The sequence below is a fragment of the Cavia porcellus genome, unplaced genomic scaffold (assembly GCF_034190915.1).
Source record: "Cavia porcellus strain 051 isolate PalLab524CR breed Dunkin Hartley unplaced genomic scaffold, mCavPor4.1 scaffold_17, whole genome shotgun sequence".
Classification (NCBI taxonomy): domain Eukaryota; kingdom Metazoa; phylum Chordata; class Mammalia; order Rodentia; family Caviidae; genus Cavia; species Cavia porcellus.
Genome location: NW_026947500.1, coordinates 53288680 through 53316585, shown reverse-complemented (window position 1 = coordinate 53316585; position 27906 = coordinate 53288680). Strand labels below are relative to the sequence as shown.

Genomic DNA, 27906 nt, shown 5'->3' with positions numbered 1-27906 from the left:
CGGCAGCCAAAAACAGAAGGTCACTTGGAAGCCCTGTGGTTGTCAAGTTGCCATTTATTGTTCTGCACGGACACCCCATGAGCACCAGGGGGCGAGGTACCTGACACAGCAACATCAAGGATCCCGGATCACAGCGATTACAAACAGCACAGAGCACGTGGACGCTTGCCTGTCCCTGTGGCGCCCACCTCTTTCTTCTCACACGGGCCTTGCCCGTCCCATCGCGCACACAGCAGTACAGCCACACCAGTCCAAGCACCGTGGCCATGCAGCGAACCACAGAGCCCACGCTCTTCTCGCAAAGGGAGCAAGGAAAACCCGGGCATGCGCGACCACGCAGGCACCAGCCGGCCCCTTGGGCATGCGCATCTGTCCAGGTGCCCATTCTTGCCCGCTCGCCCTCTCTGCAGCCACAGTGCTGGCAGCCCCTTGCCGAGTCCAGCAAGGGCCTCTCCGGGTCGCTCTGTCCTGCCTCCCCCAACCACTTGTCCGGGAAAGGGCTATCCAGGACCTCGCCCCTGTCCAGAAAGCCAGAGGGCAGCAAAGTCAGCAGCCCCAGAGAGGAAGGCCACAGGAGGGTGAGGGCACGTGGTGTCCCCTGATGAAAGATTGGGAGGCCAAGGCCAAGAGTGTAGGGTATGTGTGTTGGGGGGCTTTCCCCACCCTCCAGGGGTGATCCCCCCCCCCCCCGCACCAGGGGCCACAGCTCATCTTCCCTCTCTCTGCCCACAGGCCCGCTGCCCACCCATGAGCCTCTCCAGTAGCCTCGCAGCTGCCGTGGGAGCCGCCAGTAACTCCCCCAGGATGCTCCTCTACTCAGTTCTGCCTACTTCCTGCCCGCACTCGCACCCAGGCGAGGTCAGAGCCCCTGAGCACTGCTGAGAGCCTAAGCTGACAGTGGGGAGCAGGGCCCATCCTGGAGTCCCACTGGGGCCAGTCTGTGTTCCTGGGATTGAATCTGGTGACACTCAGGTGACTCCACCAGCCACACCAACACTAGAATGGCCGCAGGCCTCAGAGCAAGCAGCTCTCAGCGGCCCTGGGGAAAGCCTGGCCTTGCTTCTGACTTCAGTACCACCGCTGGACATGGCCTTGTTTCTATGTCTCCTAGCATCAGAAAACTTCTGCCTCTTAGGGAAATATATGCGTATATATATGTCGAACCCCCAAAACATGAGGTATATAAACTCAAATTAGTACCCAGAGGAACTCTCCCAAACACATAGATCAAAGAACCCACTTTCAGAGGGGGATCTAGGTTTCCCTTCTAGACCCCCAACCTTTTCCTTCATAGGAAAAAAGCTGAGAGGAAACTGAGGGGACAGACAGAGTCTTGGGACACAGCCTAGATGCAAGGTGGCCCTGACCCAGCCAGCAATGGGCTGAAAGTAGGGGCCGAGATCCAGATCCATCATGGTGGAAGAGGGGGCACTAGGCCCAACACCATGCCAGGCCACAGTGCAGACAGCATGCCTCAGACCCAGGCTGCACAGGGCACTGCGCGGCTGGTCCTGGAACACAGTGAGAAGAGCAGGAGTCTGGCTCTCCCCGCCATGCACCTCCCCAAGCACAGTTCTAGCCCCCTTGGTATCCCACTTTATTCTGAGATGGGCTGGGGATGAGGAGGGTCATGGGGCCATTAGGATCTCGCAGGCCCCACAGAGCTGGGGCTTGGCATTTTGTGAAACGGAGGCAAAGGACATCAGGTTCCTTCCACCTTCACAGCCCACTGATGCGTGCATACACACACATGCACACACTCCGATGCATACACACGAGCACACACATACAGGCACACATGCACGCACACACACGGGTGGCGCAGAGCCCGCGTGGGCTCCACTCACAGTGACGAGATGAAACCCACAGACTCTGAGCTGGTCTGGGGTGTACCGGGAAGGCCATGGGCTCCCCCTCCCCGGAGGAGGGCAGTGCTGGGGCTCAGTGGACAGCAGGCTCTGGTCTGATCGCAGGGGCTAGAAACACATCATGAGGTGTTATCCAGAGGTGAGGCCCAGAACCCCCAGCTACCTCAGACAGGCTAAAGGGTGGGCAGGAAGGGAGTCCCCGAGGAAGATGCCGAGGGCAGTGGGGCTCCAGTGGCTTCTGCCTCCCCGGCCCACTTGATGCCGAGTCCACCCCACTCTGCACCAGGGCCTCGGACTCCCAGAGTGACAGAGGTTCAGCGGGTGGCTCCACTTGCTCCCCCCAACCTTGCACAGTGAGAAAAGGAGGAACTCCACTTTTGGAGTAGAGTGGAAGCAGCAAGTAGCCGGCTGAGGCCGAAAACCTCGGCTTCACAAGGCCAGGGTGCAGAGGAGCTCACCTGTCCATACCTCAAGTGCTGACCGTACCCCTACCAGGGCGGGCAAGATGGGAGTATTCATCTACCCAGCACTGAAGACTCCACAGGAATAGCCCTCACCCATGTGCCCCGGGTCAGATGAGGTTTATGAATGATGTCATTGATTCTGTCTGGCTCCCTCTCAGCCCCTGGGGCTGGAGGGACCATGGAATGGAAATGGACAGGCGGGAAGGGCATCATACCAATGTCCACCTCGAATCCCGCCCCCCTCCTGCCCTGCAGTCCTCTGGTGCACCATTCAGAGCCCCTCCAGCCTCAGTCTTTCTCCTGGGCAGTGCTGTCCTCAGAGATGCCCTGGGCAGCCAGTTCTGCCAGCACGTTGTCCAGGTAATTAGCATCCGGGTAGCCATGGCCAGTGAGATTAGAGCCGAATTCTGTTTTATGGTGCACCTCATTCCAGATGACCGTGTCAGACTCGCCCGTAGTGCTGGAGGTACCGATGGCAAAGATGAGGCGGCGATCCCAGGCCACCAGCAGCAGCTTCAGAACCTGGAGGAACCAGGGAAGGGCCAAAGCAGCAGAGTGTTGCTCAGAGGCCTCTGCAAGCACTCTGACCAATTCCAGGCTCTCTCGTGTCTACTTGCTCTGCTGGTCCTCACTGCCCTTCAGCCAGGTAAAGGGCAAGAGCAACTAATGACCCTATTTTACAGGTGAGCAAACTGAGGCCCAGGAGGTATGCAGGAGAATTTCTGAATGTCCTAATTCATCCAAATTCAGCAAAATCTTGACTAAGCGAAAATGATATCTAATGTTCCCTTTGCAGTCTTGGTCAGAGCAGGGTCCCTGATAAAAATGCCACCCTTTCTAGATGGAACTGCTTCAAATACAGTACGGGCTGGTGGGGCAGGGAGATCCTAACTTTAAAATGACAGCCGCTGTTTCCCGAGTAATAACTCACAAGCGCCAGACAATGAGTCATGCAATGGTCACAGCACACAGAGGGCCAAGGATTCTTATCATCACCTACTGACTGGAGTCAGGAGGTTTCAAGCACAAGGCCAGCTCTGAGCAATCTCAGGTCAGGGAGGGGCCAGGGATCCCGGGAGAGAAGGCCGTGCAGACACAGTCAGTAAATACAGACAGGGGTCATTATGGCAATGGAGCAGTCACACCACATCTTACAAACGCTACGTTCGCCTCATCCCTCCCACATTCCATCTATGCAGACAGAAATATCACCACTTTACGGGTTCAAAATCTGTGTGAAGGGCATAAAACTTCACACCAGCTTCCACAGCTGATGAATGGTAAAGCTGAGCCTCAGACCCAGGCTTCTCTGGCTCCAAGGCCCGGGCTCTTTATCAGCCCTCACTCTGCAGTGAAGTCTAGGACTGCAGTCCTGCACCTGGGGAGGGAAGAGGGCTAAATCTCACACCCGCAGATGTTTCTATGTTATGCTGCAGACTGGAAAAAAGGAAGAGTGAAAGCCACCAAAACAGCTTGGGTGATGTTAAATTTCACTTCTCTTAGACAAAGGCATTTGGTGTCAGACGCCATGCTTTGCGTGACTTACACAGAGGCGGACAAGAGATGAAGCAGTGTTCCCCAGGATCATGGAGGGGAGACAGCATGGGAAGGAAGGAGCCGTGAGGATATGGTGGGGACGAACAAGGGTCCGACCTAGGCCCCAGGGACCCAGGCTGCATCAGGGACACAGAGGGGAAGCATGACTCCTGCAGCACCCCCTGAGGTAAACAGACCTAGGCTCCAGCACAGAAATCGGCTCTTCACTGAAAACAGCCATCAGGCTTAGCCCTGGCTCCTAACCCAGGAATGATGTCCTGCGCCTTCACCCTGTGGCTGATTCCCTCACTGTCCCTACCTATCTGCTTCCTCCCTGGAAGAGGAGGACACAGCCAGGCCCAAGGTAGCACCCTGCAGGGGCTTCCCTGTGCCTTCTGCAAGTTTACCACCACTCACAAGGCATCTCTCCTAGACTTGGCTCCCTTCCAATGGGAAGACATGGAGTACAGAGCGCTGCTCTTCTGACCTGGATTCCAGAACAGAAAGGTACCTGCAGCAGCGTGAAGGTGGAAGCTTATGAACGCCTTCATTCATCTGTTAAAATCCCCCCAAGGGTAGCTAGGAGGTGGTAATTTGGAGAGACAGTGGTTGTTATTCAAAGGAATCTCAATGGATGGGAATAATGCTTCCCAGGAGAGCTGAGAGACCGCTTGCTCTTTGCCAGGGAGAACACCAAGAGAAGGGGTCATCTGCAGACAGAAGCAGCCCTTGCTAGACACCAAACTTCCCAGTGCCTTATCCTGGACTATGACAAAGCATAGTCCGGAAACTGACACACAGTATGTGTGAGAACTGAACATTTGCTGACTTAAGGAGCTAAAATCAAGAGAGTGAGCAGATGGGAATGCACCCCTCATTCGCTCCTTTCCCCAGCATTCCACACAGACCAATGGTTCTTTTTGCTTCTTGAGAGCAAGGAAAATTTTTTCTGGTCTCATCCACAGAAAAATAAATGAAAAGTTTTTATTCTAATTAGAGTTCATAGGACCACAGAAGTCTGATTGTGAGTTGCTGGGAATCTAAGAATCCAATCATTAGTCTGAGCTCTGCTCTTTGGGGAAAAGGTCCAAGAATACAAAAATACGCAAAGATAAAATGATCCTAGCTGGGTGTGTAGGTGCTTGCCTGACCAAGAGTTCAGACCAACATTGGGCAACTTAGCAACTAAAAAATAAAAAGCAATATTGATGGGGATATAGCTCAGTAAAAAGGACCTGGGTTCAATCAACAATACTGCAAATAAATAAGATATAAAATAGAATAACCCCCCACTGATGAAGATCTCCCTCCAGGGCAGTGCTTGCTCCTCTAATGTGTGATCCGCCAGGGCTCTCATTAGGATGAAGCGTGTCATGCATGCGTGGTTCTGAGTCTTTTCAAGCTCCTGGGGTCACTGTGAGTAGAGCCCCCAGTACCTGTCTTTAGTAGCAGGACTGCAGACAGAGGGACCATTATTGCTAGAAATACACTGGTGAGGAGAAAAATAAAATTTCTACAGCAAAAAAAAAAAAAAAACAAAAAAAAACAAAAACAAAACCCTATTCTGATCACACTCATCCTTCTCTATGGGTGACTCAGATGTGACCTCACTGCTGTGGGCCTCTAGAATAAAATGAGACCAAGCCATCTCAGATCAGCAGGAAGCAAAACCTCAGGCTCCCCCTTGCTCCCCAGCTAAGCCTCCGGCCTGCCCCAAAGCACGTGCACCGGCCTGCCCCAAAGCACGTGCACCTACCTTTCTCCCCTTCTCGCTGTCTGGAAGGTAGCAGTGTCGCGGGAAGCCGCGGGCACTGAAGCTCTTCCCGGGGTTTGGGTGTTCCGGCCCCTGAAAGCAGAAAGAAAGAAAACAAAAGGTCCTTTATGAAAATCTCTCTGGTAAGTGGAGGAACTGGCACAGTGATGACAATAACAGCCAGTGACTGACATAGCGTGAGCAGCTGCTTCACACACATGCATGGCATCCATGGTATCCGTGGCATCCGAGACCTCAGTCTGACCACATAGCCCGCTGGAGCCTTCTAGATGGATGTGGGCATGTCAACCCACTTAGTGTCATTATCCCCTCCTGCTGCACAGATGGGAAAACTGCACCCCGGAGAAGTTAAGTGGCTTCCGTGATGGTTGCAGCTCTGCTCAGACTTCAGGGCAGGTTCCCGCGGCTCACTCCAGACAACTACACCGAGTAACAGAGCATCCCTGCACTAGGGTCAGTGAGGGCAGGGTCTTCTCAGTGACTTGCAGATTTCCTCTGCATCTCTGGGAGTTCTGAACTGCTGTTCTACTTGGTAATATTGACGAGGATATATTCAGGACTAAAAGTCTCAAGACTAAAAGTCTCGCGATACTTTAGCTAGTGTCACCCACGGCTGCAGAGGCGATCTCAGGCCACTGGTGGGAAAGAAACTAAAAGGAAAACCCAATCAGAATCCAGAATCCCAATGCTGTAGTGGCTGGGGACCTGAGAAGTCTGACTCCACTGCAGCTGTGTTGGCCCCGGGCCTTCAAAACCAACTGGATTACTAGGAGAGGCTGATGCTCTCCTGACGGGGACACACACACACACACACACACACACACACACACACCCCTCCTGCCTATAAGCGTGGATACATTAAGTGAAAGCCACACTTCTGCAAGGTGACACTGCTCCTCATGCTTTCTCTCTTCTGCACACATCTGCTTGTCTTCTGCTTTTTTCACCGGAGCTGAAGTAGCACCAGGCCCTGCGAGATGGTGAACTGTGGGCAACCCATGTGAGAAATGCCCAGCCAGTCAGTTTAGCATGACTTTGGGTGTGGCTGACAGAAACATGGAGGAGGGGAGCCCCACCCTGGCTGTGGCTGGCACCCACCAATCAGCTTGCAGCCTGTATAGAATAAAAAGGGAAAGGAAGAAGTCTGGCAGAAGCTTCTTCACAGGTGCTCCTGTCTCTGCCATTGCCTTTGGGCATCCATCCCTAGACTTCCAGTGCAGCCTCTCTGGATTTCCAATATGTATGCTTGTGGGTTTCTGTGGGGAGTTCCAAACAGGTGACTTCTGACCAAGTCTGCTGGCCCTCCAGCACCCAGATGGCCTTTTTGCAATTTCCACATTGGCCTCTGCAGGCGGCCATCAAAAGCTCACCTTGTACTCCTTTACATATCACATTCGAAGGGTTTCATATGTATGTTATACATATGTTATGTATCTTATGACTAATACACCCTGATCAGATGCAGCTGCTGGTCTGTGACTTCCTAGCCCCTGGAGCCATAAGCCACACAAACCTCTATTCTTTATAAATCGCCCCACCTCAGCTATTCTCCTATAGCAACAAAGAACAGACCAAGACTCCAGACTGCCCATGGATCCACTGGTTCCTTTGAGAAGCTCACGAGAGGCAATGGACTCCAACAATCAATGCCATTACTCTGCACACATACTTATCTAGAATCTCTGAGCAGCATGGACCCCTCAGGGATGGAATCTTGCTTTAAAGAACTTCTGAATACAACTTAGGTAACAGTCATAATCCTATGCCATTGTCAGCAGCCTCTCCTGCAGAGAACTACCAAATGCATCCAGACTATAAATGAATGAGTGACAAAACCTTAAGAAAACATTGGGGTTTTTTATTTGGCTTTGTTTTCATGGTACTTGGGTTTGAACAATGCCCCATACAATGAGCTACATCTCCAGTCCTATGCAAGGACTGGAGAGACAAAATATTGCCAAGTTACCCAGGTTCAATCCTCCTACCTCAGCCTCCCAGAATGCTGGGATTATGGGCATGTGTCACCCTGCTCAGCCCTGAGTTTTCATTTTCTCTTATTATGCACCATGATTTGAAAAGGATGAAAAAGAATACGGTGTTTAAATTTATTGTCTGCAACAGCCTGACTGCAGGGAGTTAGGATCCGGTCTCCCTGCACGGCAGGGCCTGATTGTGCATGTCAGGAGGTCTCGCAGCCACATGTGTCCCTTCTCAGGCGATCACCGCAGGTGTGCATTATTCCCTGGGCTGCACTGTCTCGAGCCAGGCCACCTGCTCCCAGGTCTATTACTGCGCCATCCCAAAACTGTGTGCTGCATCCACTTACACTGGTCAGCCTGGCACTGACTCTCAGGCTAGGACATTCAGGCCAATACGAGGTGTAGCAGTCACAAGTTTTCCTGAGCATCTCCCAGGCAGTGGCTGTCTGCAGGAAGGGTGGCGCTTAGTCTCAAGCCTGTGCCTGAGGCAGCTCGTGCTCTGTGCAGGCAGCAGACAGCAAGCAGCTGCTCTGCTCTGGAGCTCCGGCGGTGAGGTGCTCTGCCTAGCAGATGCCCATCCAGATCCAGTGCATGCCAAGGCTGCCGAAGTCTATCCTGACCCCTGTGCTGACATTCACGATCCTCCTGCCCCACTGGCTACCTCGAGATCTGTTGGGAGCCGCGGCCGAGCCCGGTCGCCTTACTTGGCGGACGTGAGGCCTGTAGGAAAGAGCAAAGCCTGAGCTAGATTACCCCTCCCATCGAGTGTGCTAAGATGGCGCTTATCTCCTGCTTCCTGCTTGGTAAACAACCCGCCCTGTAAGATAGTCTGCCTAGCAACAACTGATGTTAGCCAATCAGCCCGCATCGCGCGCTTTGAACTGATTGGCCACTGTAACCCTATAAAAGTGAGTGCCTCTCCCGCCACGAAAGAAGAAGCAGAAGAAGCACGCAAGGAGCCGCGGAGAGCGGACCGGTAGAGGCTTCGGGACAGACTGTAGGGAGAAGCACGCAAGGAGCCGCGGAGAGCGGACCGGTAGAGGCTTCGGGACAGACTGTAGGGAGAAGCACGCAAGGAGTCGCGGAGAGCGGACCGGTAGAGGCCCTGACTTGGCTGGGCGCAGCAGGCCCTGTGTGCCACCTGTTCATGCTGTTCTTTCACAGGCTTTCACACATTCCATTTTATTCCCTTATCACTTATGAGTACTCTGAAGTTCCTGGTTCATTTCTTTGTCTACTTTAATATGCCCCAGCTCCACTACCATGGGGACTTCAGCTAACTTCTCTGGTACCCAGAACACAGCAGAGCTGTCACATACACTCAAACAACTGTTCTAAGACAGAAGACAAGGAACTGGCTGCGAGAGAAACAGGGAAACCACACCTTTCACAGAAGCAGAAAAAAATGAAATACTTTAAAGAAGACAAACGGGAGGGGGTAACAAGGGTGAAGTAATAAATATCCGCTAAAGAAATGGGTCCAGTCTGCACCCTGGCACATTCAGAAAAGGCTTCGCCGTGGGAAGGAAGGGTCCCATTTGTGTTTACTGTCAGGAACACTGCTCGAACTTGCCCTTAAGGACTTTCTTTCAAAGAGCCAAAGAGGAAAGAAATGCCTGCAAAAATCAAAGCGCCAAGTGTAGCTATCGAATTAGAAATGCAAATCACGGTCCCACAAAGAAATTCCACTTTGACAGGATTCCTGGACAGATATTTTCACATGTGCGCAAGGTTATTCATGACAGCACAATTCGTTGCAGCAAAAGATGGGAAACAATCCATAAGCCCATCAAAGAGAAGCTGCTGAATGAAATTATTCATACGACGGATTATTGTACAGACACAGGAAGCCATGAGGAAGCTCTCTCTAGACGGCCGTGGAGAACTCCACAGAGGACATTGTTCTCGGGAAACCGCAGGGCGTGAAACAAAGCGCCCGAAATGTCACTGTTGGTGTAAAAGCAGGAGGGAGGGGTGGGGCCTGTCCCTGCTTTGTGGGCACAAAGGATCCTGAAGGAGTCATAGGAAAGCAAGGACAATGGAGGCGAAGGAGGGTGTGCGGGGTGAGCCCCACTCAAGGCGGACGGCATGGGAAGGGGCTGCCGAGGAAGGCATGGGGCTCACCTGAATGCCAGGCGGGATGCTGTAGATGATGCGGATGGTCTTGCAGTCTGGGTGGCCGGGCAGGGAGTGCGGGATGAGGTGGTACTCCATCTTCCCCGGTGGCTGCGTCCCCGTCTTCACCCCATAGATGGTCTTGCATGTTGGACACTGCAGGCTCCCGTCCTGAGATGACCAGAGTAGGGAACAAACTTTGGTTACCAGCTCCCCACCTGACTCCAGAAGGTACCAGAGATCGAGGACCCAGGGGCAGAGCAGGGAGGAAGGTGCACTCAGCTGAGTACCAGACCTGAAACCCTGCCCGATGACCTCCACAGAAGCGGGAAAGAAGGTCCAGAGACAGCCCCCAGCTCCATGCTAAGGGACATAAAAAGACGCCCCTGTCCTTAAGTGGGACCAGCATGGGATCTACACAGGAGTCACTGTTTTACCACTAAGTCCCAGGTGGATGGGTCAGACAGCAAGCTTTCAACAGCATCACTCACTTAGGGGGATTCTCTACATAAAGCCACCCGGATCCCAGAAGAAGACTCTGCTGGTGAGAACAGGAAGGCTATAAATTGTAGCAGCTCCATTCTCAAATCACAGTGCCCAAGTTTGAGTTTGAGCTCTCTCACCTACCGGCTCTGTGACCTTGGGCAAATTAATTAACCTCTCTGAGACTCAGTTTCCATGCAGAACAAGAAAATGAATAATATCTGTCTTGCTCATTTGCTGGGGAATTAAAGGCAGTGATCCGCAGGGAGGGCTTAGCACTTGGCATCTCTAAATGTGATCAGCGTATGTGGTTTCCAGCAGCCCAATGCCTGCTCAGCGGGTTTAGAACCCAGCCTCGAGAGAAGACAGAAAGTACATCATGCAGCAGTAAATAAAGCTGGCTTTACAAATGGTCATAACTTGGGTCAGAAGGACAGAGGGGAAGTGCTTCACAAAAAGGAGGGCAGGATGCCATCACTTACAGGATTCCAAATGTACAGCCCTCCTGTCACACAGCCTCACTTTCTGATATTAGATAGGAAGAACTTATAAGCTAAGTCCAATTTATTGACTTTGGTTTTTCAATAGTGAAGGCGGAATCAGAGCCTTCACACTGAGTTACAAGCCCAGCTGATTTTTAATTTTAATTCAATTTTGAGATAGAGTCTTCCTAGGTTACTAAGTTGTCTAGGCTGGGCTCAAATTTTCAATCCTCCTGCCTCAGCCTCTGAGTGCTGGGATAATGGGTGTGAGTCACTACATCCAGCTTTTTATTTTTATTTTTTTAAAGAGATTAAGACAAAACAGGACATAGCAAAGCAGATCAGAGCAGAACAATGTAAGCAACACAGTATTTCACCAGAAGACAACCCGTAATTAACAGTAACAACCATAATGTGTCTTTCTTTGAAATAGTTGAGCATATCAGCTTTTTAAAGAAGGGATTTGAGGCATCACAAGATCAATGTCTACTACTGCTCTCTGGGGCTGGGACCTCAGGGCCACCACTAGCTCTGGACATGGGGACAGGAGCGCCATGGCTTCACTGCAAGATCCAGGGAGGAGTGGCCTGCAGGGATGGGCAGAGCCTGTGGAAGGCTAGGACGCGGAACTCCCAGCTCAGGAACAGAGAACCCTGGCATGAGCACAGCATGGACCCATGCACTCAGAGAGTCCCGTCCCTCTGGGAGGCAGGCTCACTGGGCTAGCCTGGGCGTTTCCAGCCCAGCTGTGCTCATCTAGAGGAACGGCTCAAATTCAGGGTGAGGACGCTTTGGGCCAGGGCCCAGCTCTCTGCCCGGGCCTTCACTTCCTCATGACCACGGGTGAATCACCCGCTTTCCTCCATTGCATTTGATGAGATGAAAATACACGTTTCAGAGCCTTCATACAAAGGAGAACCAAGGCCGCTGCCTTGAGAAAGAATTCTGAAGCATTACGCATGCATGTTCAAAGCCTTACTACGCATTCTTCAATTATTCAGGCATCCAAAAAGCACCAAAAGTGCTAAGCACACTCTTCACATCAAAACAACCTTTGAAAATGCAATGCTGGAAAGAAAACCTTTGGCAGGGGTGGGGACTGAGCATGGGGTCCAGAATGAGGTCCTCCACCACAGACTGGTAATGGCCTGGGTCTGAGTCTACAAACACCAAGAAGAGCCACAAAATAACCCTTTTGGGACCTCAACCCATAGAGAAGGCAAAGATGAGGGAAATGACAGCAGCAATCCAAGCCACCACCATTAGGATTACAGCCTACAAAATGAGTACTGTTTTCTCTTTATTTTCTGGATGGAAAATGAGATCTCAGCAAGGCAGAAAGATCTTTCCCAAGGTCATCAGCTTCTAAGCCAGGATTTACACAGATGGGCTTCTCTCTTGCTGCTACCCCTCCCCATAACAGATTCACAGAGCAGCCTCGAAGGTCAGACAGTTTGCATGAGGGGAACATCAAAAGATAGCAGAGAAACGTTAGACTCAGGAGGAACGAATGGGAGAAAGGCACAGGATTCAGGCTCTGGAGGTGGAGGTGGGAGCAAAGAAAGGAACACAAGGCAGTGACTTAGAAAAGCTTATACAGACATCAAATGGGGGGAATCATCTGTCACCCACGGCAGGGCCCAGAGCCCTGAGGACCAACCGTCTGGGGAAACCTCCCCACTGTCCGGTAATCAGGTCACCAACAGTCTCCCTGTCCTTTATCCACGGGGTCTGCAGCAGCTTTGACAAGGATCTCTAGCCCTCCAGAGGGGACAGTCAGGGCTTCTGAAGCCCTTCAGAGGAAATAAGCTACAATTTAAACTCACTATCCTGGGGGGAAAAGACAATGGAAAACCCCTCGCCCAGGCAGGCGTGAACAGGCCATGAAGAGCCCCTCCAGCCTTCACCAAGAGGGTCCATTTCCCCTAGCAATGGGCCACTTCCCTCCAAACCCCTGGGGAAAGCTGGGGCGTGGAGCCCAGAGACAAAGTGAAGACAACTTGGGGGAGAACCGCTCCTGCTGAGAAGGATGATCACTCTGCCATTGGGAATCCTCTAAGCCTGCCCAGACTTCCTGGGGGAAGAAAAGGGGTGCTCCAGGCCCTGGGTCCCCGCAGCAGCCCCACAGCAGGCACACACCTTGTTCCCGTTGTTGTACATGGCGACCAGGCAGTAGATGTGGTAGACATGGCCACAGCGTGACAGCTTGCCCACCACGTCCGGTTTGACCGTGGGCTGTGGGCCCTTGTAGCCTGAGGGAGCTGTGAGGCGTTCCATGCAGATGGTACAGTCCTGTGGGATGAGGGGTAGAGTGGGGCCGTCACTGCCACCCACCCTGCACATTCAGGGGTCAGGGAGTCGCTTTGGGCCTCTCCTAGAAAACCCAAGAAGCTGGCAGCAGCTGTGGGGTGGCTTTGGGGATTCACATACTATACTCATTGCCCTGCAAAGCAGTCATGCCTGGTATTGGACCATGCTAACTTGGGCTCACATGTGTGTCGTTTGGGTACCCTCAGGATGCACGGTCCATCTTTGCTGGAGTGCTCTGTCAAACTTAACTTAAACCGCACTGTAAAGGGGCCCCTGATCTGAACCAAGACAGCAAGGAAGGGCACAGGAGAGGGGCCAGAAGGGAGGTAAGAAGATACGGAGTGTGCCTGCATCAGCACCCCAAGATGAATTTCATCATCGGTATTGCACATGTGCTCCTAACAATTTTAAGAATTAAAATATTTTTAAAAGAATTTTCAAAGTCCCAGAGGCTGTTGCTTAAATAAATCTGCAATAGTTTTGTCAACATCAGCACTGCTGTTTTAGAAGCATGTATCTGTCGTTCTCCGTGCTGCCTCGCTGCGGCCAGCGCTGGGGGCTGCGCAGCTCCTGGCCTCTCCTGCGAGCGCCCACCTCCTGTTATCACACTCCAGGTGTCTCTGAGGCTAGGCGCTGCCCCAAGATGCTCCGACTCCAGCCAAGTTCATTTAAAGCCAATGTCCTTGGAGTAGCCTGCTGCCTTCCTAAGTTCAGACTGTCCTGGAAAGGAGCTGAAAATCAGCCAGTATCCTGTTAAGTGGGGACAGCTGTGGTCATAGCCAAAGCTCTTAATCATGAACCTCGGAGCCCTGATGCCGCCTGCCCTGACAGCTCTGCTCGTAGAGTCCAGGACAGATCATGCATGCAGGGGAGGGGTGACACCTGTGCTCACCTCCTCGGGTGGGTGCCGGACCTTCTGCAGATACTTCTTCAGCACCTCCTCTGGGGTTTTACCTGTAGGGACAGAGAGATCACAGGTCACCACCAAAAGGCCGGAGTCCAGTGGCCTTCCCAACTCAGGCCTGTGGAGAGGAGAATGAGAGCCACATTCCAGGCAGAAAAGCCTGCCAGCTCATTCTGCAAGTGGATTTGAGAGAGTGAAAGAGAATTCAGGTTGTGGAAGAGCCACTGGGTAAACTGAGGAAGAGTGATGCGTTGGCATCGGCCCACCCCACCTGTGGCTACTTCCCTGACCCACCTCTGCCTATTTCCAGCTAACCCACATCTCAGAGGCGGTAAATGAGGGAGTTTCTTTTCTTCACAAACAGCTGAAATAGAAGAAATGAAAGCAGTCTGCATGCAAAGCTGCTTTCAGCAAACATTTGTACTCCTATAGGAAGCCGGAAAGTCAGGACTCACAGCTCCCAGATGGCAGAGGTGGCCCTGCAGCGCGGAGGGGAGAGGCCCAGGGAATGTCCCGACAGTGGCAGGGATCTGGGGCTCCTCTGGGAGGGACTCTCAGGAAGTGGCAGCCTGCGGGCAGAGAGCTCCAGCTGAGCTTGTCTTTTCACCTATAAAACTCGGGATTGATCGCATTGCCTGGAAGCAGTGCTGTCACAATTCGCAAGCTAATGGACAGGCAGCCCCTGCACTCTGCCAGCTAAAGGCAAGATCTGTGCCATTAATAATAACAGGAAGAGGGCGACAGTGCAAAACCCTGTCCCTTTGGATCAGACTTCAAGCAGGCCAACTGAGTTCACTTGAGCAAGGTAATTTTAATAGATTAGAAAGTAGGACAGGGGTTTGTAGAAGTGGATGGTGAATGGCCCGAAGCTCAGGAGCTGTATCCTGCGTGTCTTGTAAGAATCAAGCACCTATGAACGGAACCTATGACTCGCCCTGCCTGGGCTGAGGCCACATGAAGACAGCTGTACTTAAACCTCACAAGAAGTGTGCAAGGGAGATAACAACAGTGTTCCCCACCCAGAAAGACCTGCTGTGGGGGCTGAGTCAGAGCCTTGGAGGCCAAGGACCAGAACCAACCCTTTGTGTGTCAGGCTAAGGGACAGGGAAGTGTTCCTCAAGGAGGGTTCAAGTGCCAGGGGACCCAGAAGAGCCAGAGGGAGCCAAGATGGTGGCTACTTCCTGACTGTCAGGACAATAACAGGACACACTTGGTTTGATCAAAATACATTGTGAATATTTAAATTAGAAAACAAACTGTTGCAGTCAAAGGCATCATCATTAATCCCTGTCAAAAACTAGACTCCTCTGCTTCAAGCACACATTTTTCTTGCCACTTTCTGAAGTAGTTCCAAAAGTCCTCCTTTCTGAGTGTGTGTATAGGTATGATCAAAAATTTGGTGCATGTGACTGCTGTGTACCATCTAATGAACAAGCTCAGAAAAATGTCAGTGTGTCCCTATTTACCTCATTGATTAGCTCTGGCACCATGCAACTTCAGCTCCCCCTACTGTCAAAACGACTATGAAAGGTAAACATTTTAAACTGATTTGGGGCATACAGGCAGCCATGACAGTGAAGGCAAAGACACCAATAAAAAAGGACTTCCAGAATTGCTCTAGAAAGAAGCAAGACAGACAGGGTAAGTATATCCAAAGCAAGGGCATTCATGCAATGGACCTGGGCCCGTGAGGCATCTTCTATTAATTTAAACATCCACTGCAGTCTGTGACCACACCTGGTTCCTGCTGAGCAGCAAGAGTGGCCATTTTTACCCCACGATGAAGAGAGAAGACACAGGCTCCATGCAGTCACTCAAGTAGCAAATGACAAAGTCAGGATATGAGTCCAATCAGGCCAAAGTATTCTTTCTCTTGTAGTATGCACGTCTGATACCACACATAGTACTTTTGTTCTCTGTATTCTCGCACTGTGCGTTGTTATTTCTGAAGGTGCGACTGTCTGATCCACACACAACCTTGGTATCATCAAAACCTGCTTGCAGGACCCCTGTAGCGCCAAGTTCTTGACCCCAAATCACCTCAGAGCAAGAGGCCCGTACCTTTCTTTGCCTGCTTTTTGGTGGTTTTGCGGCTTGTGTTGGAAACGCCTGGGATGGACTTGATCTCGCTCTTGCTGACAGGTGGCGGGTGGAGGACGAGCTTAGGGGGGCGGGTGAGACACACGGGCAGCCCCGCAGCACTCATCAGGATTCCGGTGATTCCTGCGGGGCAGGGGCGAGGAAGGGCTGAAAGAGGAGCCCTGCATCCCCACACAGCTCCCTCCCTGCCGCAGTCCGGGCTTCCCAGCATATCCCAAGGTCTCTGCTTGCTCTCTATGGTAGCATTCCAGATCTCCCCAGATTCCTCCCGCCCTCTCCGTGCAACTCACAGGGTCTCCCTATGCCGAGAGGCACACCCGTCTCTCCCCCGCCCAAGCCTCAGGCATGTTTCATTTCCGGAATTTTCTCTCTCAGCAAGCCCAGCCCTGGGGGGCCTTACCTGCCAAGGCGGGATTGACGGGACTCGATCCGTTGAGGTTCTTCACGGGGACCGTCGGGACCCTGCAGAAAGGAAAGGAAGGGCAGATCCATCAGGCTTCTGACAGGTGAGATGGCATGAACTGGTATTTCCGCCTCGAAGGCGAAGATCTTCACTCAGCAGCCGGTGAAGGAGGAGGTGGTGACAGGCTTAAGACAGAAGTCAGGCCCCATCGCCCTTTTGCTAACTGCGGTGCTCCAAGTGGCTCTGTTTGCTAGGGGTCATGGTCAAGGTCTAACAGCTCTCAATCCACGTGGCTTTCCGGCCCTCCCACCTCAGGACCTTTGCATGCCCTGGTCCCTCCAGCCATAGTGCTTTCCATAAAGTAACCGCACAGCCCTCTGGCTTAGATCTGACCTCTTCTGTGAAGACCCTGCAACCACTTTATCTGATCCTGCTACCCCTCCACGCTATCCTGGGACTCCCAAACCTTCCTACAGGCGTCATTATCTTTTTCTCATGGAATTTACGATCTTTTAAAATAAGTCCTGGCTTCTTATCTCCTTCTAGAATGTCTGCTCTTCAAGGGCAAATACCTGAGTCTGCAGTGTTCAGTGCCCCGCACAAATCGGCACTCAATCAGTACTCACTGAAGCAAAGAGAAAAGCAAGCAGTCCATACCCGAGTCTCCCACCGCTGCACAGGGCAGGTAGACATGAACCCGCGCCTTCTCTGGGCACACGTAAGCAGCAGACACAGGGTGGCCCCAGCACAGCCTGGGGAACTTGGCTGGAATGGCTGGCCCCTCCCCTTCCAGGCCCCTTCTGTCCTCTGCAATGCGGGCGGGTGGGGCACAGGCACAGCTGTTTGGAAAGCGCTAGGCCACCCACGCAAGGAAGAAGGTTGGGGATCCAGGGGCTCCGTGGGGCGGGGAAGCTGGCTGGCTGGGAGAGGTCTCCAGGAACTGGTGGGCAGTACTGGGAAACCAGACAGACAGAAGGAAAAGAATTTGTAAAGTACCCCAGCCTTGGTTTGTGCCAACCACTGAGCTCCATTCTGGGACGCTGTAGAAAGCATGACACCCCACGGGGCCTCTTGTCTCTGGTTAGGGTCCTCACACGTCCCAGCTTGCCTCCCACCAGCAACCAGCCAGGTGCTTACAACCCAGGCAAGAGGTGTTGTGTCCACCCTGCTTCACAGACACGGAAGCCAGCACCAAGATCACACTGGCAAAGACTAACTCAGGGCTAGATGAATGGGTAAAATGTGGAGTACTACTCTGCCATAAAAAATAATATATTTGAGCCATCCATGCAAAAATGGATGCATGTGGAGACTACAATGCTAAGTGAAATAAATCAGACAGAAGCTAAAATACCACAAGGTTCTCTGATAAGAGATGCCCACAGAATAAAGAGCAAAATGAGACAGATGATAGAAAATGGGTGGTAGCAGGTGTGGAGATGGGAAGGGGAAGGAAATCTGGTTAAGATGCTGTGGCAGTCATACACCAGTTCCCGGAAATGAGCACAATTCCTACAGATCACAAACACGTAGACTAAGACACTAGCCTGCTCCCTGGGCTGAGCTCCTAGGCTACCCCCTACCACCCTGGGTGCAGGCAGAGAATGTGGACTGGAGTGCAGCAGATTCAAACAGAGGGCAGAGCTGGACGGGGCCTGGGGCAGCAGCAGGGTGACTTGTGGCCGAGGGGAGGGGGCCCTTAGAGAAGAGCCTCATACCAGGGCTGGGAGAAGGATGGCAGAAGGTTTGTGTCTGCACCCGGCCACCAAGCGTCCTCTTCCTCCTGAGCTGTCCCCTGGACAAATCTGTCTGTGTTCAGGAAGGGAAGCTAGGCCGAGAATCTAGGAACAGGCTTTGGTCTGGACCTGAAGCCTGCCAGGCAGGGCCAGCCAGGGCTCACCACAGAGGAGCTGCAAGGAACACAGGTTCCATCCCCAGCCCCACCAGCCGCTCCTCTCAGCACCAGTCTCACTTTTCTGAGCCTCAGGGCAGAACTGGGAGCTGCCTTCAGGACAAAGACGGCCCACACCAACTGCCCAGGAGGCTGCCACAGCTAGGCCCTGGGCTTCTCCTCCACCTGCCTGAGAGAATCCTCCTGTGGGCTCCCCTGGCCCAACCCGAGAGCACTGTTCCTCTCTCCAGCCCAGCTGATAAAGGGCAGAGCCCTGGGTGACCAAAGCCACCTTTGTTCCAGCAAACTGGACAGGCAGGTTTCCACACCCTGATCTTATCACCTGGGAAACACCCCTACTGTCAGAGCAGCCTTGAACTGCTGGAGATGGAGACAAGCAGGAACCTCCCCCCCACCAACAGGTGACACTGAAGCTGCTCAGCCTGCCCAGCCCTGGACCCTGGGAGTGCTGCCCAACCTCCGCGCTTTCTCCCCTGTGCTGGGTTCCTGTGACCATTGAGGATCTAGCACAAGTTAGCTGTAGCACAACCTGGGGTGACTGCTCACACCCTCCCGGCCTGGAGATCATACCAGGCCCAACCCTGACATTTAGGCTGGGGTCCTGGGTTCCCCAACTTCTCAAGGACGGGGTCAGGTGGAGAGCAGCCGGCAGGCCCTCGGGGAGTGTCCAGCCCGCAGCAGCGGAGCCCCTCCTCCAAGGCTCCTAGTTAGAGGAAAACCTGCCTTATCTTGCCAGCTGGGGCCCCAGCTCTGCCTGACCAGTGCTGAGAGTCACCTCTCATCCTCCAGGCAACGGGGCCCAAAGAGCCCCCCAAAACGGCCCTTGGGTTGTTCTCAGCAGTGGAGGGCCCACGTTTTATTTGCTGATAAAATAGAAAACTAAGCAGAGAGGAGAGAGGAGAGGCTTCAGGACAGGATGGAGAGGGAGAGCGCTGCACACACTGGGTTGTGGGGGGAGAGGTAGTTTTCTGGGTTAGTGCCAACACAAGACCCAACGCAGGACACAATGGACCCGTCACTACAACAACCAGCCATGCTGGAGCTAAGGACCAGACGACATGAGGAGCCAGGTGACTCCTGCCCTCCATGGCACCCACCACGGCCTCCTTTGTTCCTCCTTAAACCCCCCTCTTCATCCTGCATCTCCTCCGGTCTTCTCCATGGGAAAGCTGTCTGCAGAGGTCACGGGCAGCCCGGGAGGGGCGAGGCCGAACAGCAACAGAAGGTTGGTGGCAACGCCAAACAAAAGGAATGAACACGCTCATTAAGTGGCTGAGAAAGGCCTTGGAGGGCCAGAGGGGCCGGAAGAGGTAGAAAGGGAAGGACTGCAAGGCAGAGGGGCACCAAACAGAAACGAACCCAGCTCCTCTTTCAAGCCCTCTGACAGTGTACGAGGCATGTCCTCCCGCCTTCTAGTGCTGCAGCCAGTGGTGGATGAGGAGGGAGAGAGGCAGAGATAAAGGCTGTGCCCCCCTCATTGAGATTCAAAGCCCAGCGGGCAGCGCCTCCACTGGCCCAGGGTCACTTGGCATTAGTTAAGGGCATGGGATGAGGAGGCGGAGACTTATCCAGCCTCTGCTTCATTCCATCAGCTACACAGCTCATTTCAATACACAATCTCTAAGGTAATGACCATGCAGCCTTGGGGAGGGGGGCATGCCTGAAGCACTGCACTCCACTCATGAGCCATGGGCCACCTCACTTCCTCCTCCTGCTCGCCTCATGTGGAAGGATGAGGCCACTGTTCCACGTCCACAGAATGCTCGACCAGCCCTGGGGCTGAGCACGAGCCCTAGGCCCCCACCACGAAAGCAGCTGGGCCTTAACCTCTTGTCTGAAACTTGGGCCTATGACCCTCCCAGGGGAGTCAGAGCTGGGCGTGGTGCCTTCACCCTAGTGAAGGAACACAGTAACACCAAGGGCACACACCTTCTCCCTGGGGCCATCTCACAGGGGCTCCAGGGAGTGGCTCAGAGGACCCCCAGTGCTCACCTGGTGCAGAGAGGAAGCACGGACACTAGTCCCCTGACACCTTGGGTGTCCACCCCTTCCTCCCTGGGCAGCCAGCTAGGAGCACAGATTCAGGCTCAGGTACCCAACACTCAGCTCAGTCCATCCTGACCCTCTGCAGGGGGGAGGGGGAGGTGGGGCGGAGGCGGGGCAGAGCCGGGTCCCCAGGGAAAGGGTAGACCGAGTGGGTCACCAGAAGCCAGCTTGAAGCGCTGATGTGGGTCACCCCAAGTCTGTGACCAGGAAGATCAAGAATATGCAAAGCAATGCTAACAGGAGCTGCATCGCCCCTGGGGTGTTACCAGCACAGAGGAGCTGAGGCACAGGGAGAAACCAGTCATCAGGATAGGGACCCTGCAGGGAAGAGCCAGGTGCCCTGGAGCCGCACCCCAGCCTCTGCTGGCTTCCCACTCTGTCCTCTTGAGCAAGTGAATCTGCCCCAGGCATGCTGCCTGCCTCCCAGAGCCACAGCCAACAGGTGATGACAACCAGGCCCCAAAGGGAGCATGGCAGGGCTCTGCCAGTGTGGCTCACAAAGACCTAGTACAGATAGTCGCTTCAACCCTGGCTCAACGGCTGAGGTTGTGTCCTGAGTGCCATGGCAATACCATGCCCACATCTCGATGAAGAGCCTTGTCTGCAGGAGTCCAGGGTGAACCCTCCCCATCTGCCTGCAGCCAGGGGTCAGTGCCCATGACCAAAGCATAGCTCAGCGTCACCGCTGCTGCTGACCTGGGAGGCAGACCAAGGGTTGTACAGCAGGTATGAGGACCTACCCAGAGGCAATCAGCACCCGGGACTGGGCGATGGCCAACCGCTGTAGGTTGTTCCGACTTAGGGTGGCCAGGGCTACCCTCCCAGCCTTGCTGTCAGCTCCCGGGGGGCTGGCCGGAGAGCCCACCACGGTCCCTGCCACTGTACTGGTGGCCTGTCTCCGGATTCCCTGTGCCGGGGTAGTCTTCCCTGGGCCTCGAGTGGTGCCCATGCCATCCAGGGGCTTGGCTGCAGGGCCCGGGGCTGAGGGTAGCTTGACGGTCCCTGAGAGGGGCACAGTGTTCTTGCGGGTCGCTGCTGCGGGCTGGGGCGTAGTGCCCCCCTGGGCCACAGCTGCCTTGACGCTCATGACCAGCACACACTGCGGACAGGCGCACGGTGGCCCAGGGGGAGAGGCTGGTGATGCAGGGCTGACCGGCCAGGACTGCGGCTTGGGTAGGGAGCCGGTGACCATGGGATAGATGAGGTCCAGGCGCCGGCGCACACGGCGCTGCCGCTGGGTCTGCCGGTTGATCTGGCCCATGGTGCCAAAGTCGATGATGTAGCTGAAGCCGATGGACGTGAGGTCCACCCAGGGGTGCTGCTTCTCATAGGCGTGCTGGATGGTGATCCCCACTTCCATGTCATAAGGCGTCCAGGAGCCGCTGTCGTTCTCCCACTCCCACACCACACCCTTTCCGGGGGCTGAGCTCGGGTCGTAGTAATTGCGGCGAACCGGTCGGAGGGTCCCTGCCAGGGAAGGACAGAGTAGAGGTCAGGGTAGAATCACACAGGACCCAGCTGTGTTAATATACAGACGCAAGAGGAGTCCTACTGTGTGCCAGGCCCTACGCAGCCCACTGAGTAACAGTGCTGGACAAGAGTCATTCCTGCCTTTTATTTATTTAAGATTAGAACACCAGGGAGGGAATCTAGAACCTTCCCATGGAGCTATATCCCAAGCCCTTTAAAATTGTTCTAAATTTTGAGACAGGGCATCACTAAGTTGTTAAGTTGGCCAGGCTAGTTTTGAACTTGGAATCCTCCTGCCTCAGCCTCCCAGCGTGCTGGGATCACAGGTATATGCCAGCTGTGTAGCTTCCTTCCTGTGTTTAAGGAGCTTCCACTCAAACCAGGCTAGAACCTGAGAAAACAGCATGCAGCAAGCGGGTGGTGGGGGAGGGAGCAAGTGCCAGAGTGCATGGAGCACGCCTCCTGGCTTGCAGTCAGGACAGAATGGTGTGCAAACAAATTAACTGACTTAGGAGCTGATAAAAGATGCCCGTCTGAGCCAGCTCTCCTGCCTGAGAAACAGAAGGCTCACTCTTTCCCAGGGGTTCTGTAAAACTGGATGTGACTCAATTGTCCGACTCAACAAATGCTTGCACATGTCAAGGGCCAGCTCTCACACACATACCCCAAAGTTTGCACGGAACTCACAAAGCTCTCAACACAGACACCCATTCCTTCTCCCTGTCCCGCTGCTGCCCTGCATCGAGGGGAAAAGGACACAGGGCTGGGGACGCAGGGACAGCTTGGTTTGCCTCTTGGGGGTGTTGCAGCTGGCTGTGGCTTTTTAGGGTATAACTGAACAAAAGGTGTATCATGGTGGGGGTAGGAGTCGGCAAAAAGAACGCATAGTTATGCCCCAAGATTAAATCTTAGGTCAACAACAGTAACATTTGCCATGGACATGAGAAACTTTGGTAAGGATCCTAGGTCTCCCTTTCAAAAGCGCTGACCTCCTGAGGACAGCAGCCATGTTTGGACAGTCTCACCTGGGTATGGAAAGGCTGAGCCAGTCTAACAGCCCAGCAGAAAGGACCCTGCAGAACTGCAAAGGACAATTGCTCCTGTTCCACTGTGCATCCTACACCTGCACCCAGACTCAGACCTAGCCTCCCAGGGCTCTCTCCTGCAAAGGACACCAGGCTGAGGTCAAGCTGAGGAGTGGGCAGGGCTTCGGGGTGCTGGGCTCCCTGCTATCTCAGCCAAGCCTGACCCATGGAGCAGTGGGAAATGGCTCCCCTTCGCTGGCCTCTGACCCACCCCCTCCTGCAACCCAGGGGGGACAGAATCCCATTCAAGAGGGGAAGAAAAGGAACAATGGCTATTCAGGCTTCTGCCAGGGTCACAGCCCACTCCCCAGCCCATCTCCAAGCCCCCTAATGACCCAAAACATCAACATTCAGAGGCACAAGGGAGAAGCAGAACAATCCACTATTCAAGGCCTGGCCTCTGCCAGGAACCAGGGTCTCAGCATAGAAGGAGGGGCGGGGCCTTGCTTCCTTCCTAGGGGCCAGCTTGCTGGGGAACAAGCAGGGCTCTGGGCTGCACAGCAGAGTTCCCAGATCTTCCAACTCTGAGGTTCAGCCTCAGTTTCCCCATGTGTTCTCCTAGGTGGCCACTTCAGCAGGTAGATCTGAGGGTCAGATGAAGATAACGACTCCCAAATCGCACCTGTCACCAGGCAAGGGGGTCAATAAAAAGGTGACTGTTGTTGGAATCTGTTCTATGACAGAAGGTATAGGAAACGTGTGTGTGTGTGTGTGTGTGTGTGTGTGTGTGTATCTGGGGGAGAAATAGGCGGCAGGGAGGACAGGAAGGGGGGAGACTCTAACAAACTTTCCTACATAAAAGGACCCTCGAGTATGTCACCCCACATCATCCTCACAACAGTGTTATGAGCACCCTTCACAGCTGAAGGGATTAAGCCTAGGTCTTAGAAGGCACACTTGATCGGTGCTCACTGATGTGCTCAAAGGGCACTTTTCTTTCAACAGCTGTGCTGAGATCCAGGAGATTCCTGGGAGGTGTCTGGGAATCTTCAGAGGTCACATCACTACCCCGCAACCTCCCTGGGAGCTGGCACCTCTTTGCCATGTGTTCCGCTGGGGTTCCTCCTCCACTGTTCCCCACTGAGACACCTCTTTTGCACTGTTTTCTCTTCCTTCTTCCTTTCTCCTTCCTCCCTCCCTCCCCCTTCCTATTCTTTTTCATTTTCTATGGTACTGAATGGAGGAACTTTATACTCAAACACATTTCCACCTTCCCATTTTTTATTTCTGAGAGAGTCTTGTAAAGTCACAAGGCTGTCCAGGCTGGGCTCAATCTTATGACCCTCCTGCCTCAGCCTTCCAGAGACCTGGGGCTACAGGTATGAGCCCCCATGCCCGGCTCTCTTTTGCCATTTCCACCCACAGAAATCCTCCGTCTCCTTCAGGTCCTCTCTCATTTCCCAGTCATTTCTTGAAACTCTCCCAGCTGAAGCCCCACACTGGAGGGAAGTGTGAGGGGCAGCACTGAGGGTCAGTGCAGCTGCTGGGTGCTGGGAGTGGGGGAAGGGACACTGTCGAGCAGGTCTTTGTACTCCAGGGCCTAATGCAAGGGCCCACAGGCTACACTGGACTGGACCGGAGACTCTAGCTGTCTGCTGCTTAATTGCTGATCACATATCGCTGCGTGCTCATCAGTTACCATGGAGAAGGCAAAATGCAAGCATTCCTAGGGCAGTGCAAGGCTCTGACAGGGTAGAGGACGAGGGTGTGAGTGGCTATGTTTGATGCACAATGTGTCACAATGCCTGCTGGCAGGAAACCGGACCATATCCTCTCCTTGCTAAATCCCTTGTATAGCTTCCCTTCGGATCCCTCTGCCCACCCAACTCTCCAGGCTTCCCAGGGCCTTCCAGGAGCAGGTTGAACTCTGGTCCATAGTTTTTGCAGCAACTATCTGAACATGTAGTCACACATTTATCCGCATCTACTCTAATGACAACCTGCTTCCTTCCAGAGTACAGAAGTGGCTCTCAGTTAATCCCACAGGTAGGCCAGGTCCTAGGGCTCAGAAAGTATGCATGGAATAAATAAGGCCTGGATGGTCTGGGGCACACTGGAAGAAGTAGATGACAAAGTACACAGGCTTTGATGGACAAGAATTCCAATTGGCAGAGCTGGTGAGGAGTGACATTTTTGTTGAAGAGACCTTGTAAATAGCTGGGATGGGGAGAAGGATGGAGAATTCTGGGAAATCACAAGGCAACTTGTAACAAGAGAAACTCCTGCCTGAAGAAGGCTAAGAAGGCACCCAGAGGGAGAGGGGAATTGTCCTACTGCAGGGTGCTTGCAGCTCTTTCATTCAGGGGAAGTCCATGGTTCCCAGCTTTAAACTGGCTTGGGGACAGTGGGAGATTTAATTAAACATTGGGCTGAAGCTGCTCAGGCACTGGTGGCTTTAGGTTCCTCTTCCATACGGGTCTCATCAGTGAGTTGTGCTGAGAGGAGCCACAGGGGTGTTAGTGGGGAAAAGAGGAAGGGGCTTAACCCCAGCCAATGAGCTCCATGGCTCAGCCTCCCTGGGTTCTGAACCCACAGCCCTCAGAGTCACACAGGACACAGCACTCAGAAAAGGAATATCTGCCAGGGGAGAGGAAACACTCCCTGGATGGTCTTGCCAGGGCTAGGCTCAAAACCCTAGCTGAACTGCTAATCAGCAGGCAGTGGCCAGTCAGTCCCTAGAGAAGAGTGACCAGACCCAGGCAGGTAGCTTTTGTGCATTCGGTCAGGCTTCTCTCCAACTGGCCAACCTTAATAGCCAGAAGAGTGCTTTCGGATGGAGAAGGATCTCTCTCAGGTACCATGTTTTTCCTGGTGACTTCCAACCCAGGTGAAGCCTCTGTCCCTCCCCAAATCGCGACAAAAACTGGGGCCTGCACATCATCAGGGTGGTTCTCCATGTGCAGAGACTTAGTCTGAAACAGAAAGGCTAAAGCCCAGCTATTTTCATTTGGAGCAGGACAGGGACTTGCCCTGAGGTGCCTCAGACCTGGCTCCACTCCTCAGCATCAGCACTCGCTCAACTCCAGCAATCTGTGCTGCCACAACCTCTGGGCAAGTTGCAAAACTACCTTCTCTCTTTCCTGGCCACACTTAATCCCTGCCCAATCTCCCCACATTCCTCCTGCTCCTCCTCTCCTCTCCGCCTTCCAGGCCAAGGCTTAAGCCTGCCAGATGCAAACACTTCTGGAATCCTTTCCCCAGAAAGCTGCACTCAATTGGCCAGTGTCTGCAGAATCCTTGGCAAAGAGGCTGCTGGCGTCAGGATGAAAGGGCAGGCTCAGAAAGGAAAGAGACCCTTTCCCATGACAGCCCTCATTAGCACACAGGATGTGCGGCTTTCCTAGGAAGCCAGGCGGGCGCTCCAGCAGCTGTTCTCCCAGCCACAGGGCTCTCCTCACCCTGTCTCCTTGTCACACCTGCTCACTGGGCTCGCAAGCAGGAAGAGGCCTACGTCACACTCCGGGGAAAGCCCAGCCAGAATTGCAAAAACACCCCCTCGCCTCGCAGCCCCAGGAAAGGCAAAGGGAGTCAGATCTGTCCTGGACCAGCGGCTGCGGGGAAGGGACTCAGTCTTCCCGCGTGTCCTCCCTCGGCGACCCCACCTCTGCTACCCGCAGGCTCCCACCTGCCGATGCCCTAGAGCCGGTCCCTGGGAAGGGTGGTCGTGGTGGCCTCAGGGGCAGCCTGGAACTCAGGGAGAGACAGTAAAGCAGCTCCCCGAGAATCCGGCATCCTTGGAAATCCCGCATCCCTGGGCAGGCGCTGGAGCCGGCAGCGCCCCAGGACGGGTCCCCGCAGAATCCGCCGCCACTGCCGCCCCCGGGGGACAAAGGGAGCGGCCTGCGGGCGGGCAACCCCAGCCGGGCACTGCCCCTCGCGCCGCCCGCCCAGGCCTGTCCCTCCGGGCCAGGGCCGCGCCCGGAACCCCGCAACCCCAGCGCTCGCCTCCCCGGAGCACTCTGCCTGTGCCAGCGGCAAGCGGCCAGCGCCGCGGTGTCCCTCTGCCCGGGCCGTGGGGAGGGGAGGATGGGACGACAGGTGGTGGCCGAGGCTCCGCCGAGCCGGGGCAGCCCCAGATGCCCACGGAGGGGCCTGGGCCACGCGCACTGAGCAGGCGCGCGGGCAGCTCACCCGTGTCCTGGCGGAACTGGTTCATGGAGTGCAGGTCGATGATGTAGGGCGCCAGCCTGCTGTCCACCTGGCCCAGCACCACGCTGCCCCCGGCGCGTGGCCCGGCGCGCACCACCGCCTCGATATGGTGGCTCACAGCCGGGCTGTAGGGGCGCCAGCGGCCGTGCTCGTTCAGCCATTCCCAGACCACCACGGCGGAGGCCAGGAGCATGGCGAGGCGAGCCGGCCCGCGCCCGCCCGGCTCAGCGCCGGCCCATGGGCGCTCCGCCCCACACCCGCGGGCTTGGTTCGGCTCGGCTCGAATGGCTCAGCTCAGCTCGGCTCGGCTCGGTTCCACTCGGCTCGGCTCGGCTCAGCTCGGCTCGGCTCGGCTCGGCTCGGGTGGCTCGGCTCGGCCGCCGCCTCCTGCACTGCCCCGGCTTTCACCCGCGGGCGCGTGGCTTGGCACCTCCGCGGCGGGGCGCCTGGGCCACGCTGTACCCGCGCCAGGGACCCTGGGTTCCGGACGGCGGCGAGCGCCGCGCCATGCCTCGGCCGGGCCTCTGCTTAGCAGCTTGGACCCCGGAGCGGAACCGCCTCGTGCTGCTTTATGTCTTGCTACCGCGGCGGGGGGAGGGTCCGCGGCGCCCCGGCTTGAGCACACGCATACCCAGCCCCGCGCCGCCTGGGCCATTACCTCACCCGTGGCGCAGCCCCCGATGTCCATCAAAGCACGCGAGCCACGCCCACCACGCCCCCTGCTGCCGGCGACCTGGAGTAGCCGCGGGGCCGCGCACTTGTCAGCGCCCGGCTCAGGCCTAGGTTGCTGCGCCCCGCCCAAAGGAATGCAGCAGTTTGGTCAGGG

General features: G+C 54.6%; 1 protein-coding gene across 2 annotated transcripts; it reads right to left on the bottom strand.

Annotated features, from left to right (window-relative positions):
* Positions 1-36: 36 nt before the first annotated feature.
* Positions 37-27423, bottom strand: Dtx4 (deltex E3 ubiquitin ligase 4). Of its 2 annotated transcripts, XM_003464341.5 has the most exons (9): positions 27063-27423; positions 21117-21843; positions 16416-16477; positions 15977-16138; positions 13904-13965; positions 12841-12993; positions 9746-9907; positions 5625-5714; positions 37-2854 (listed from the first exon to the last, which is right to left on the bottom strand). In XM_003464341.5, exons 1-9 carry the CDS (start codon positions 27271-27273, stop codon positions 2621-2623), a joined length of 1863 nt encoding a protein of 620 aa, XP_003464389.1. In that variant the 5' UTR covers positions 27274-27423; the 3' UTR covers positions 37-2620. The 2 variants fall into 2 exon arrangements, with proteins under 2 accessions (XP_003464389.1, XP_063084228.1); XM_063228158.1 differs by lacking the exons at positions 37-2854; positions 5625-5714 and adding an exon at positions 7480-8341.
* Positions 27424-27906: the final 483 nt, after the last annotated feature.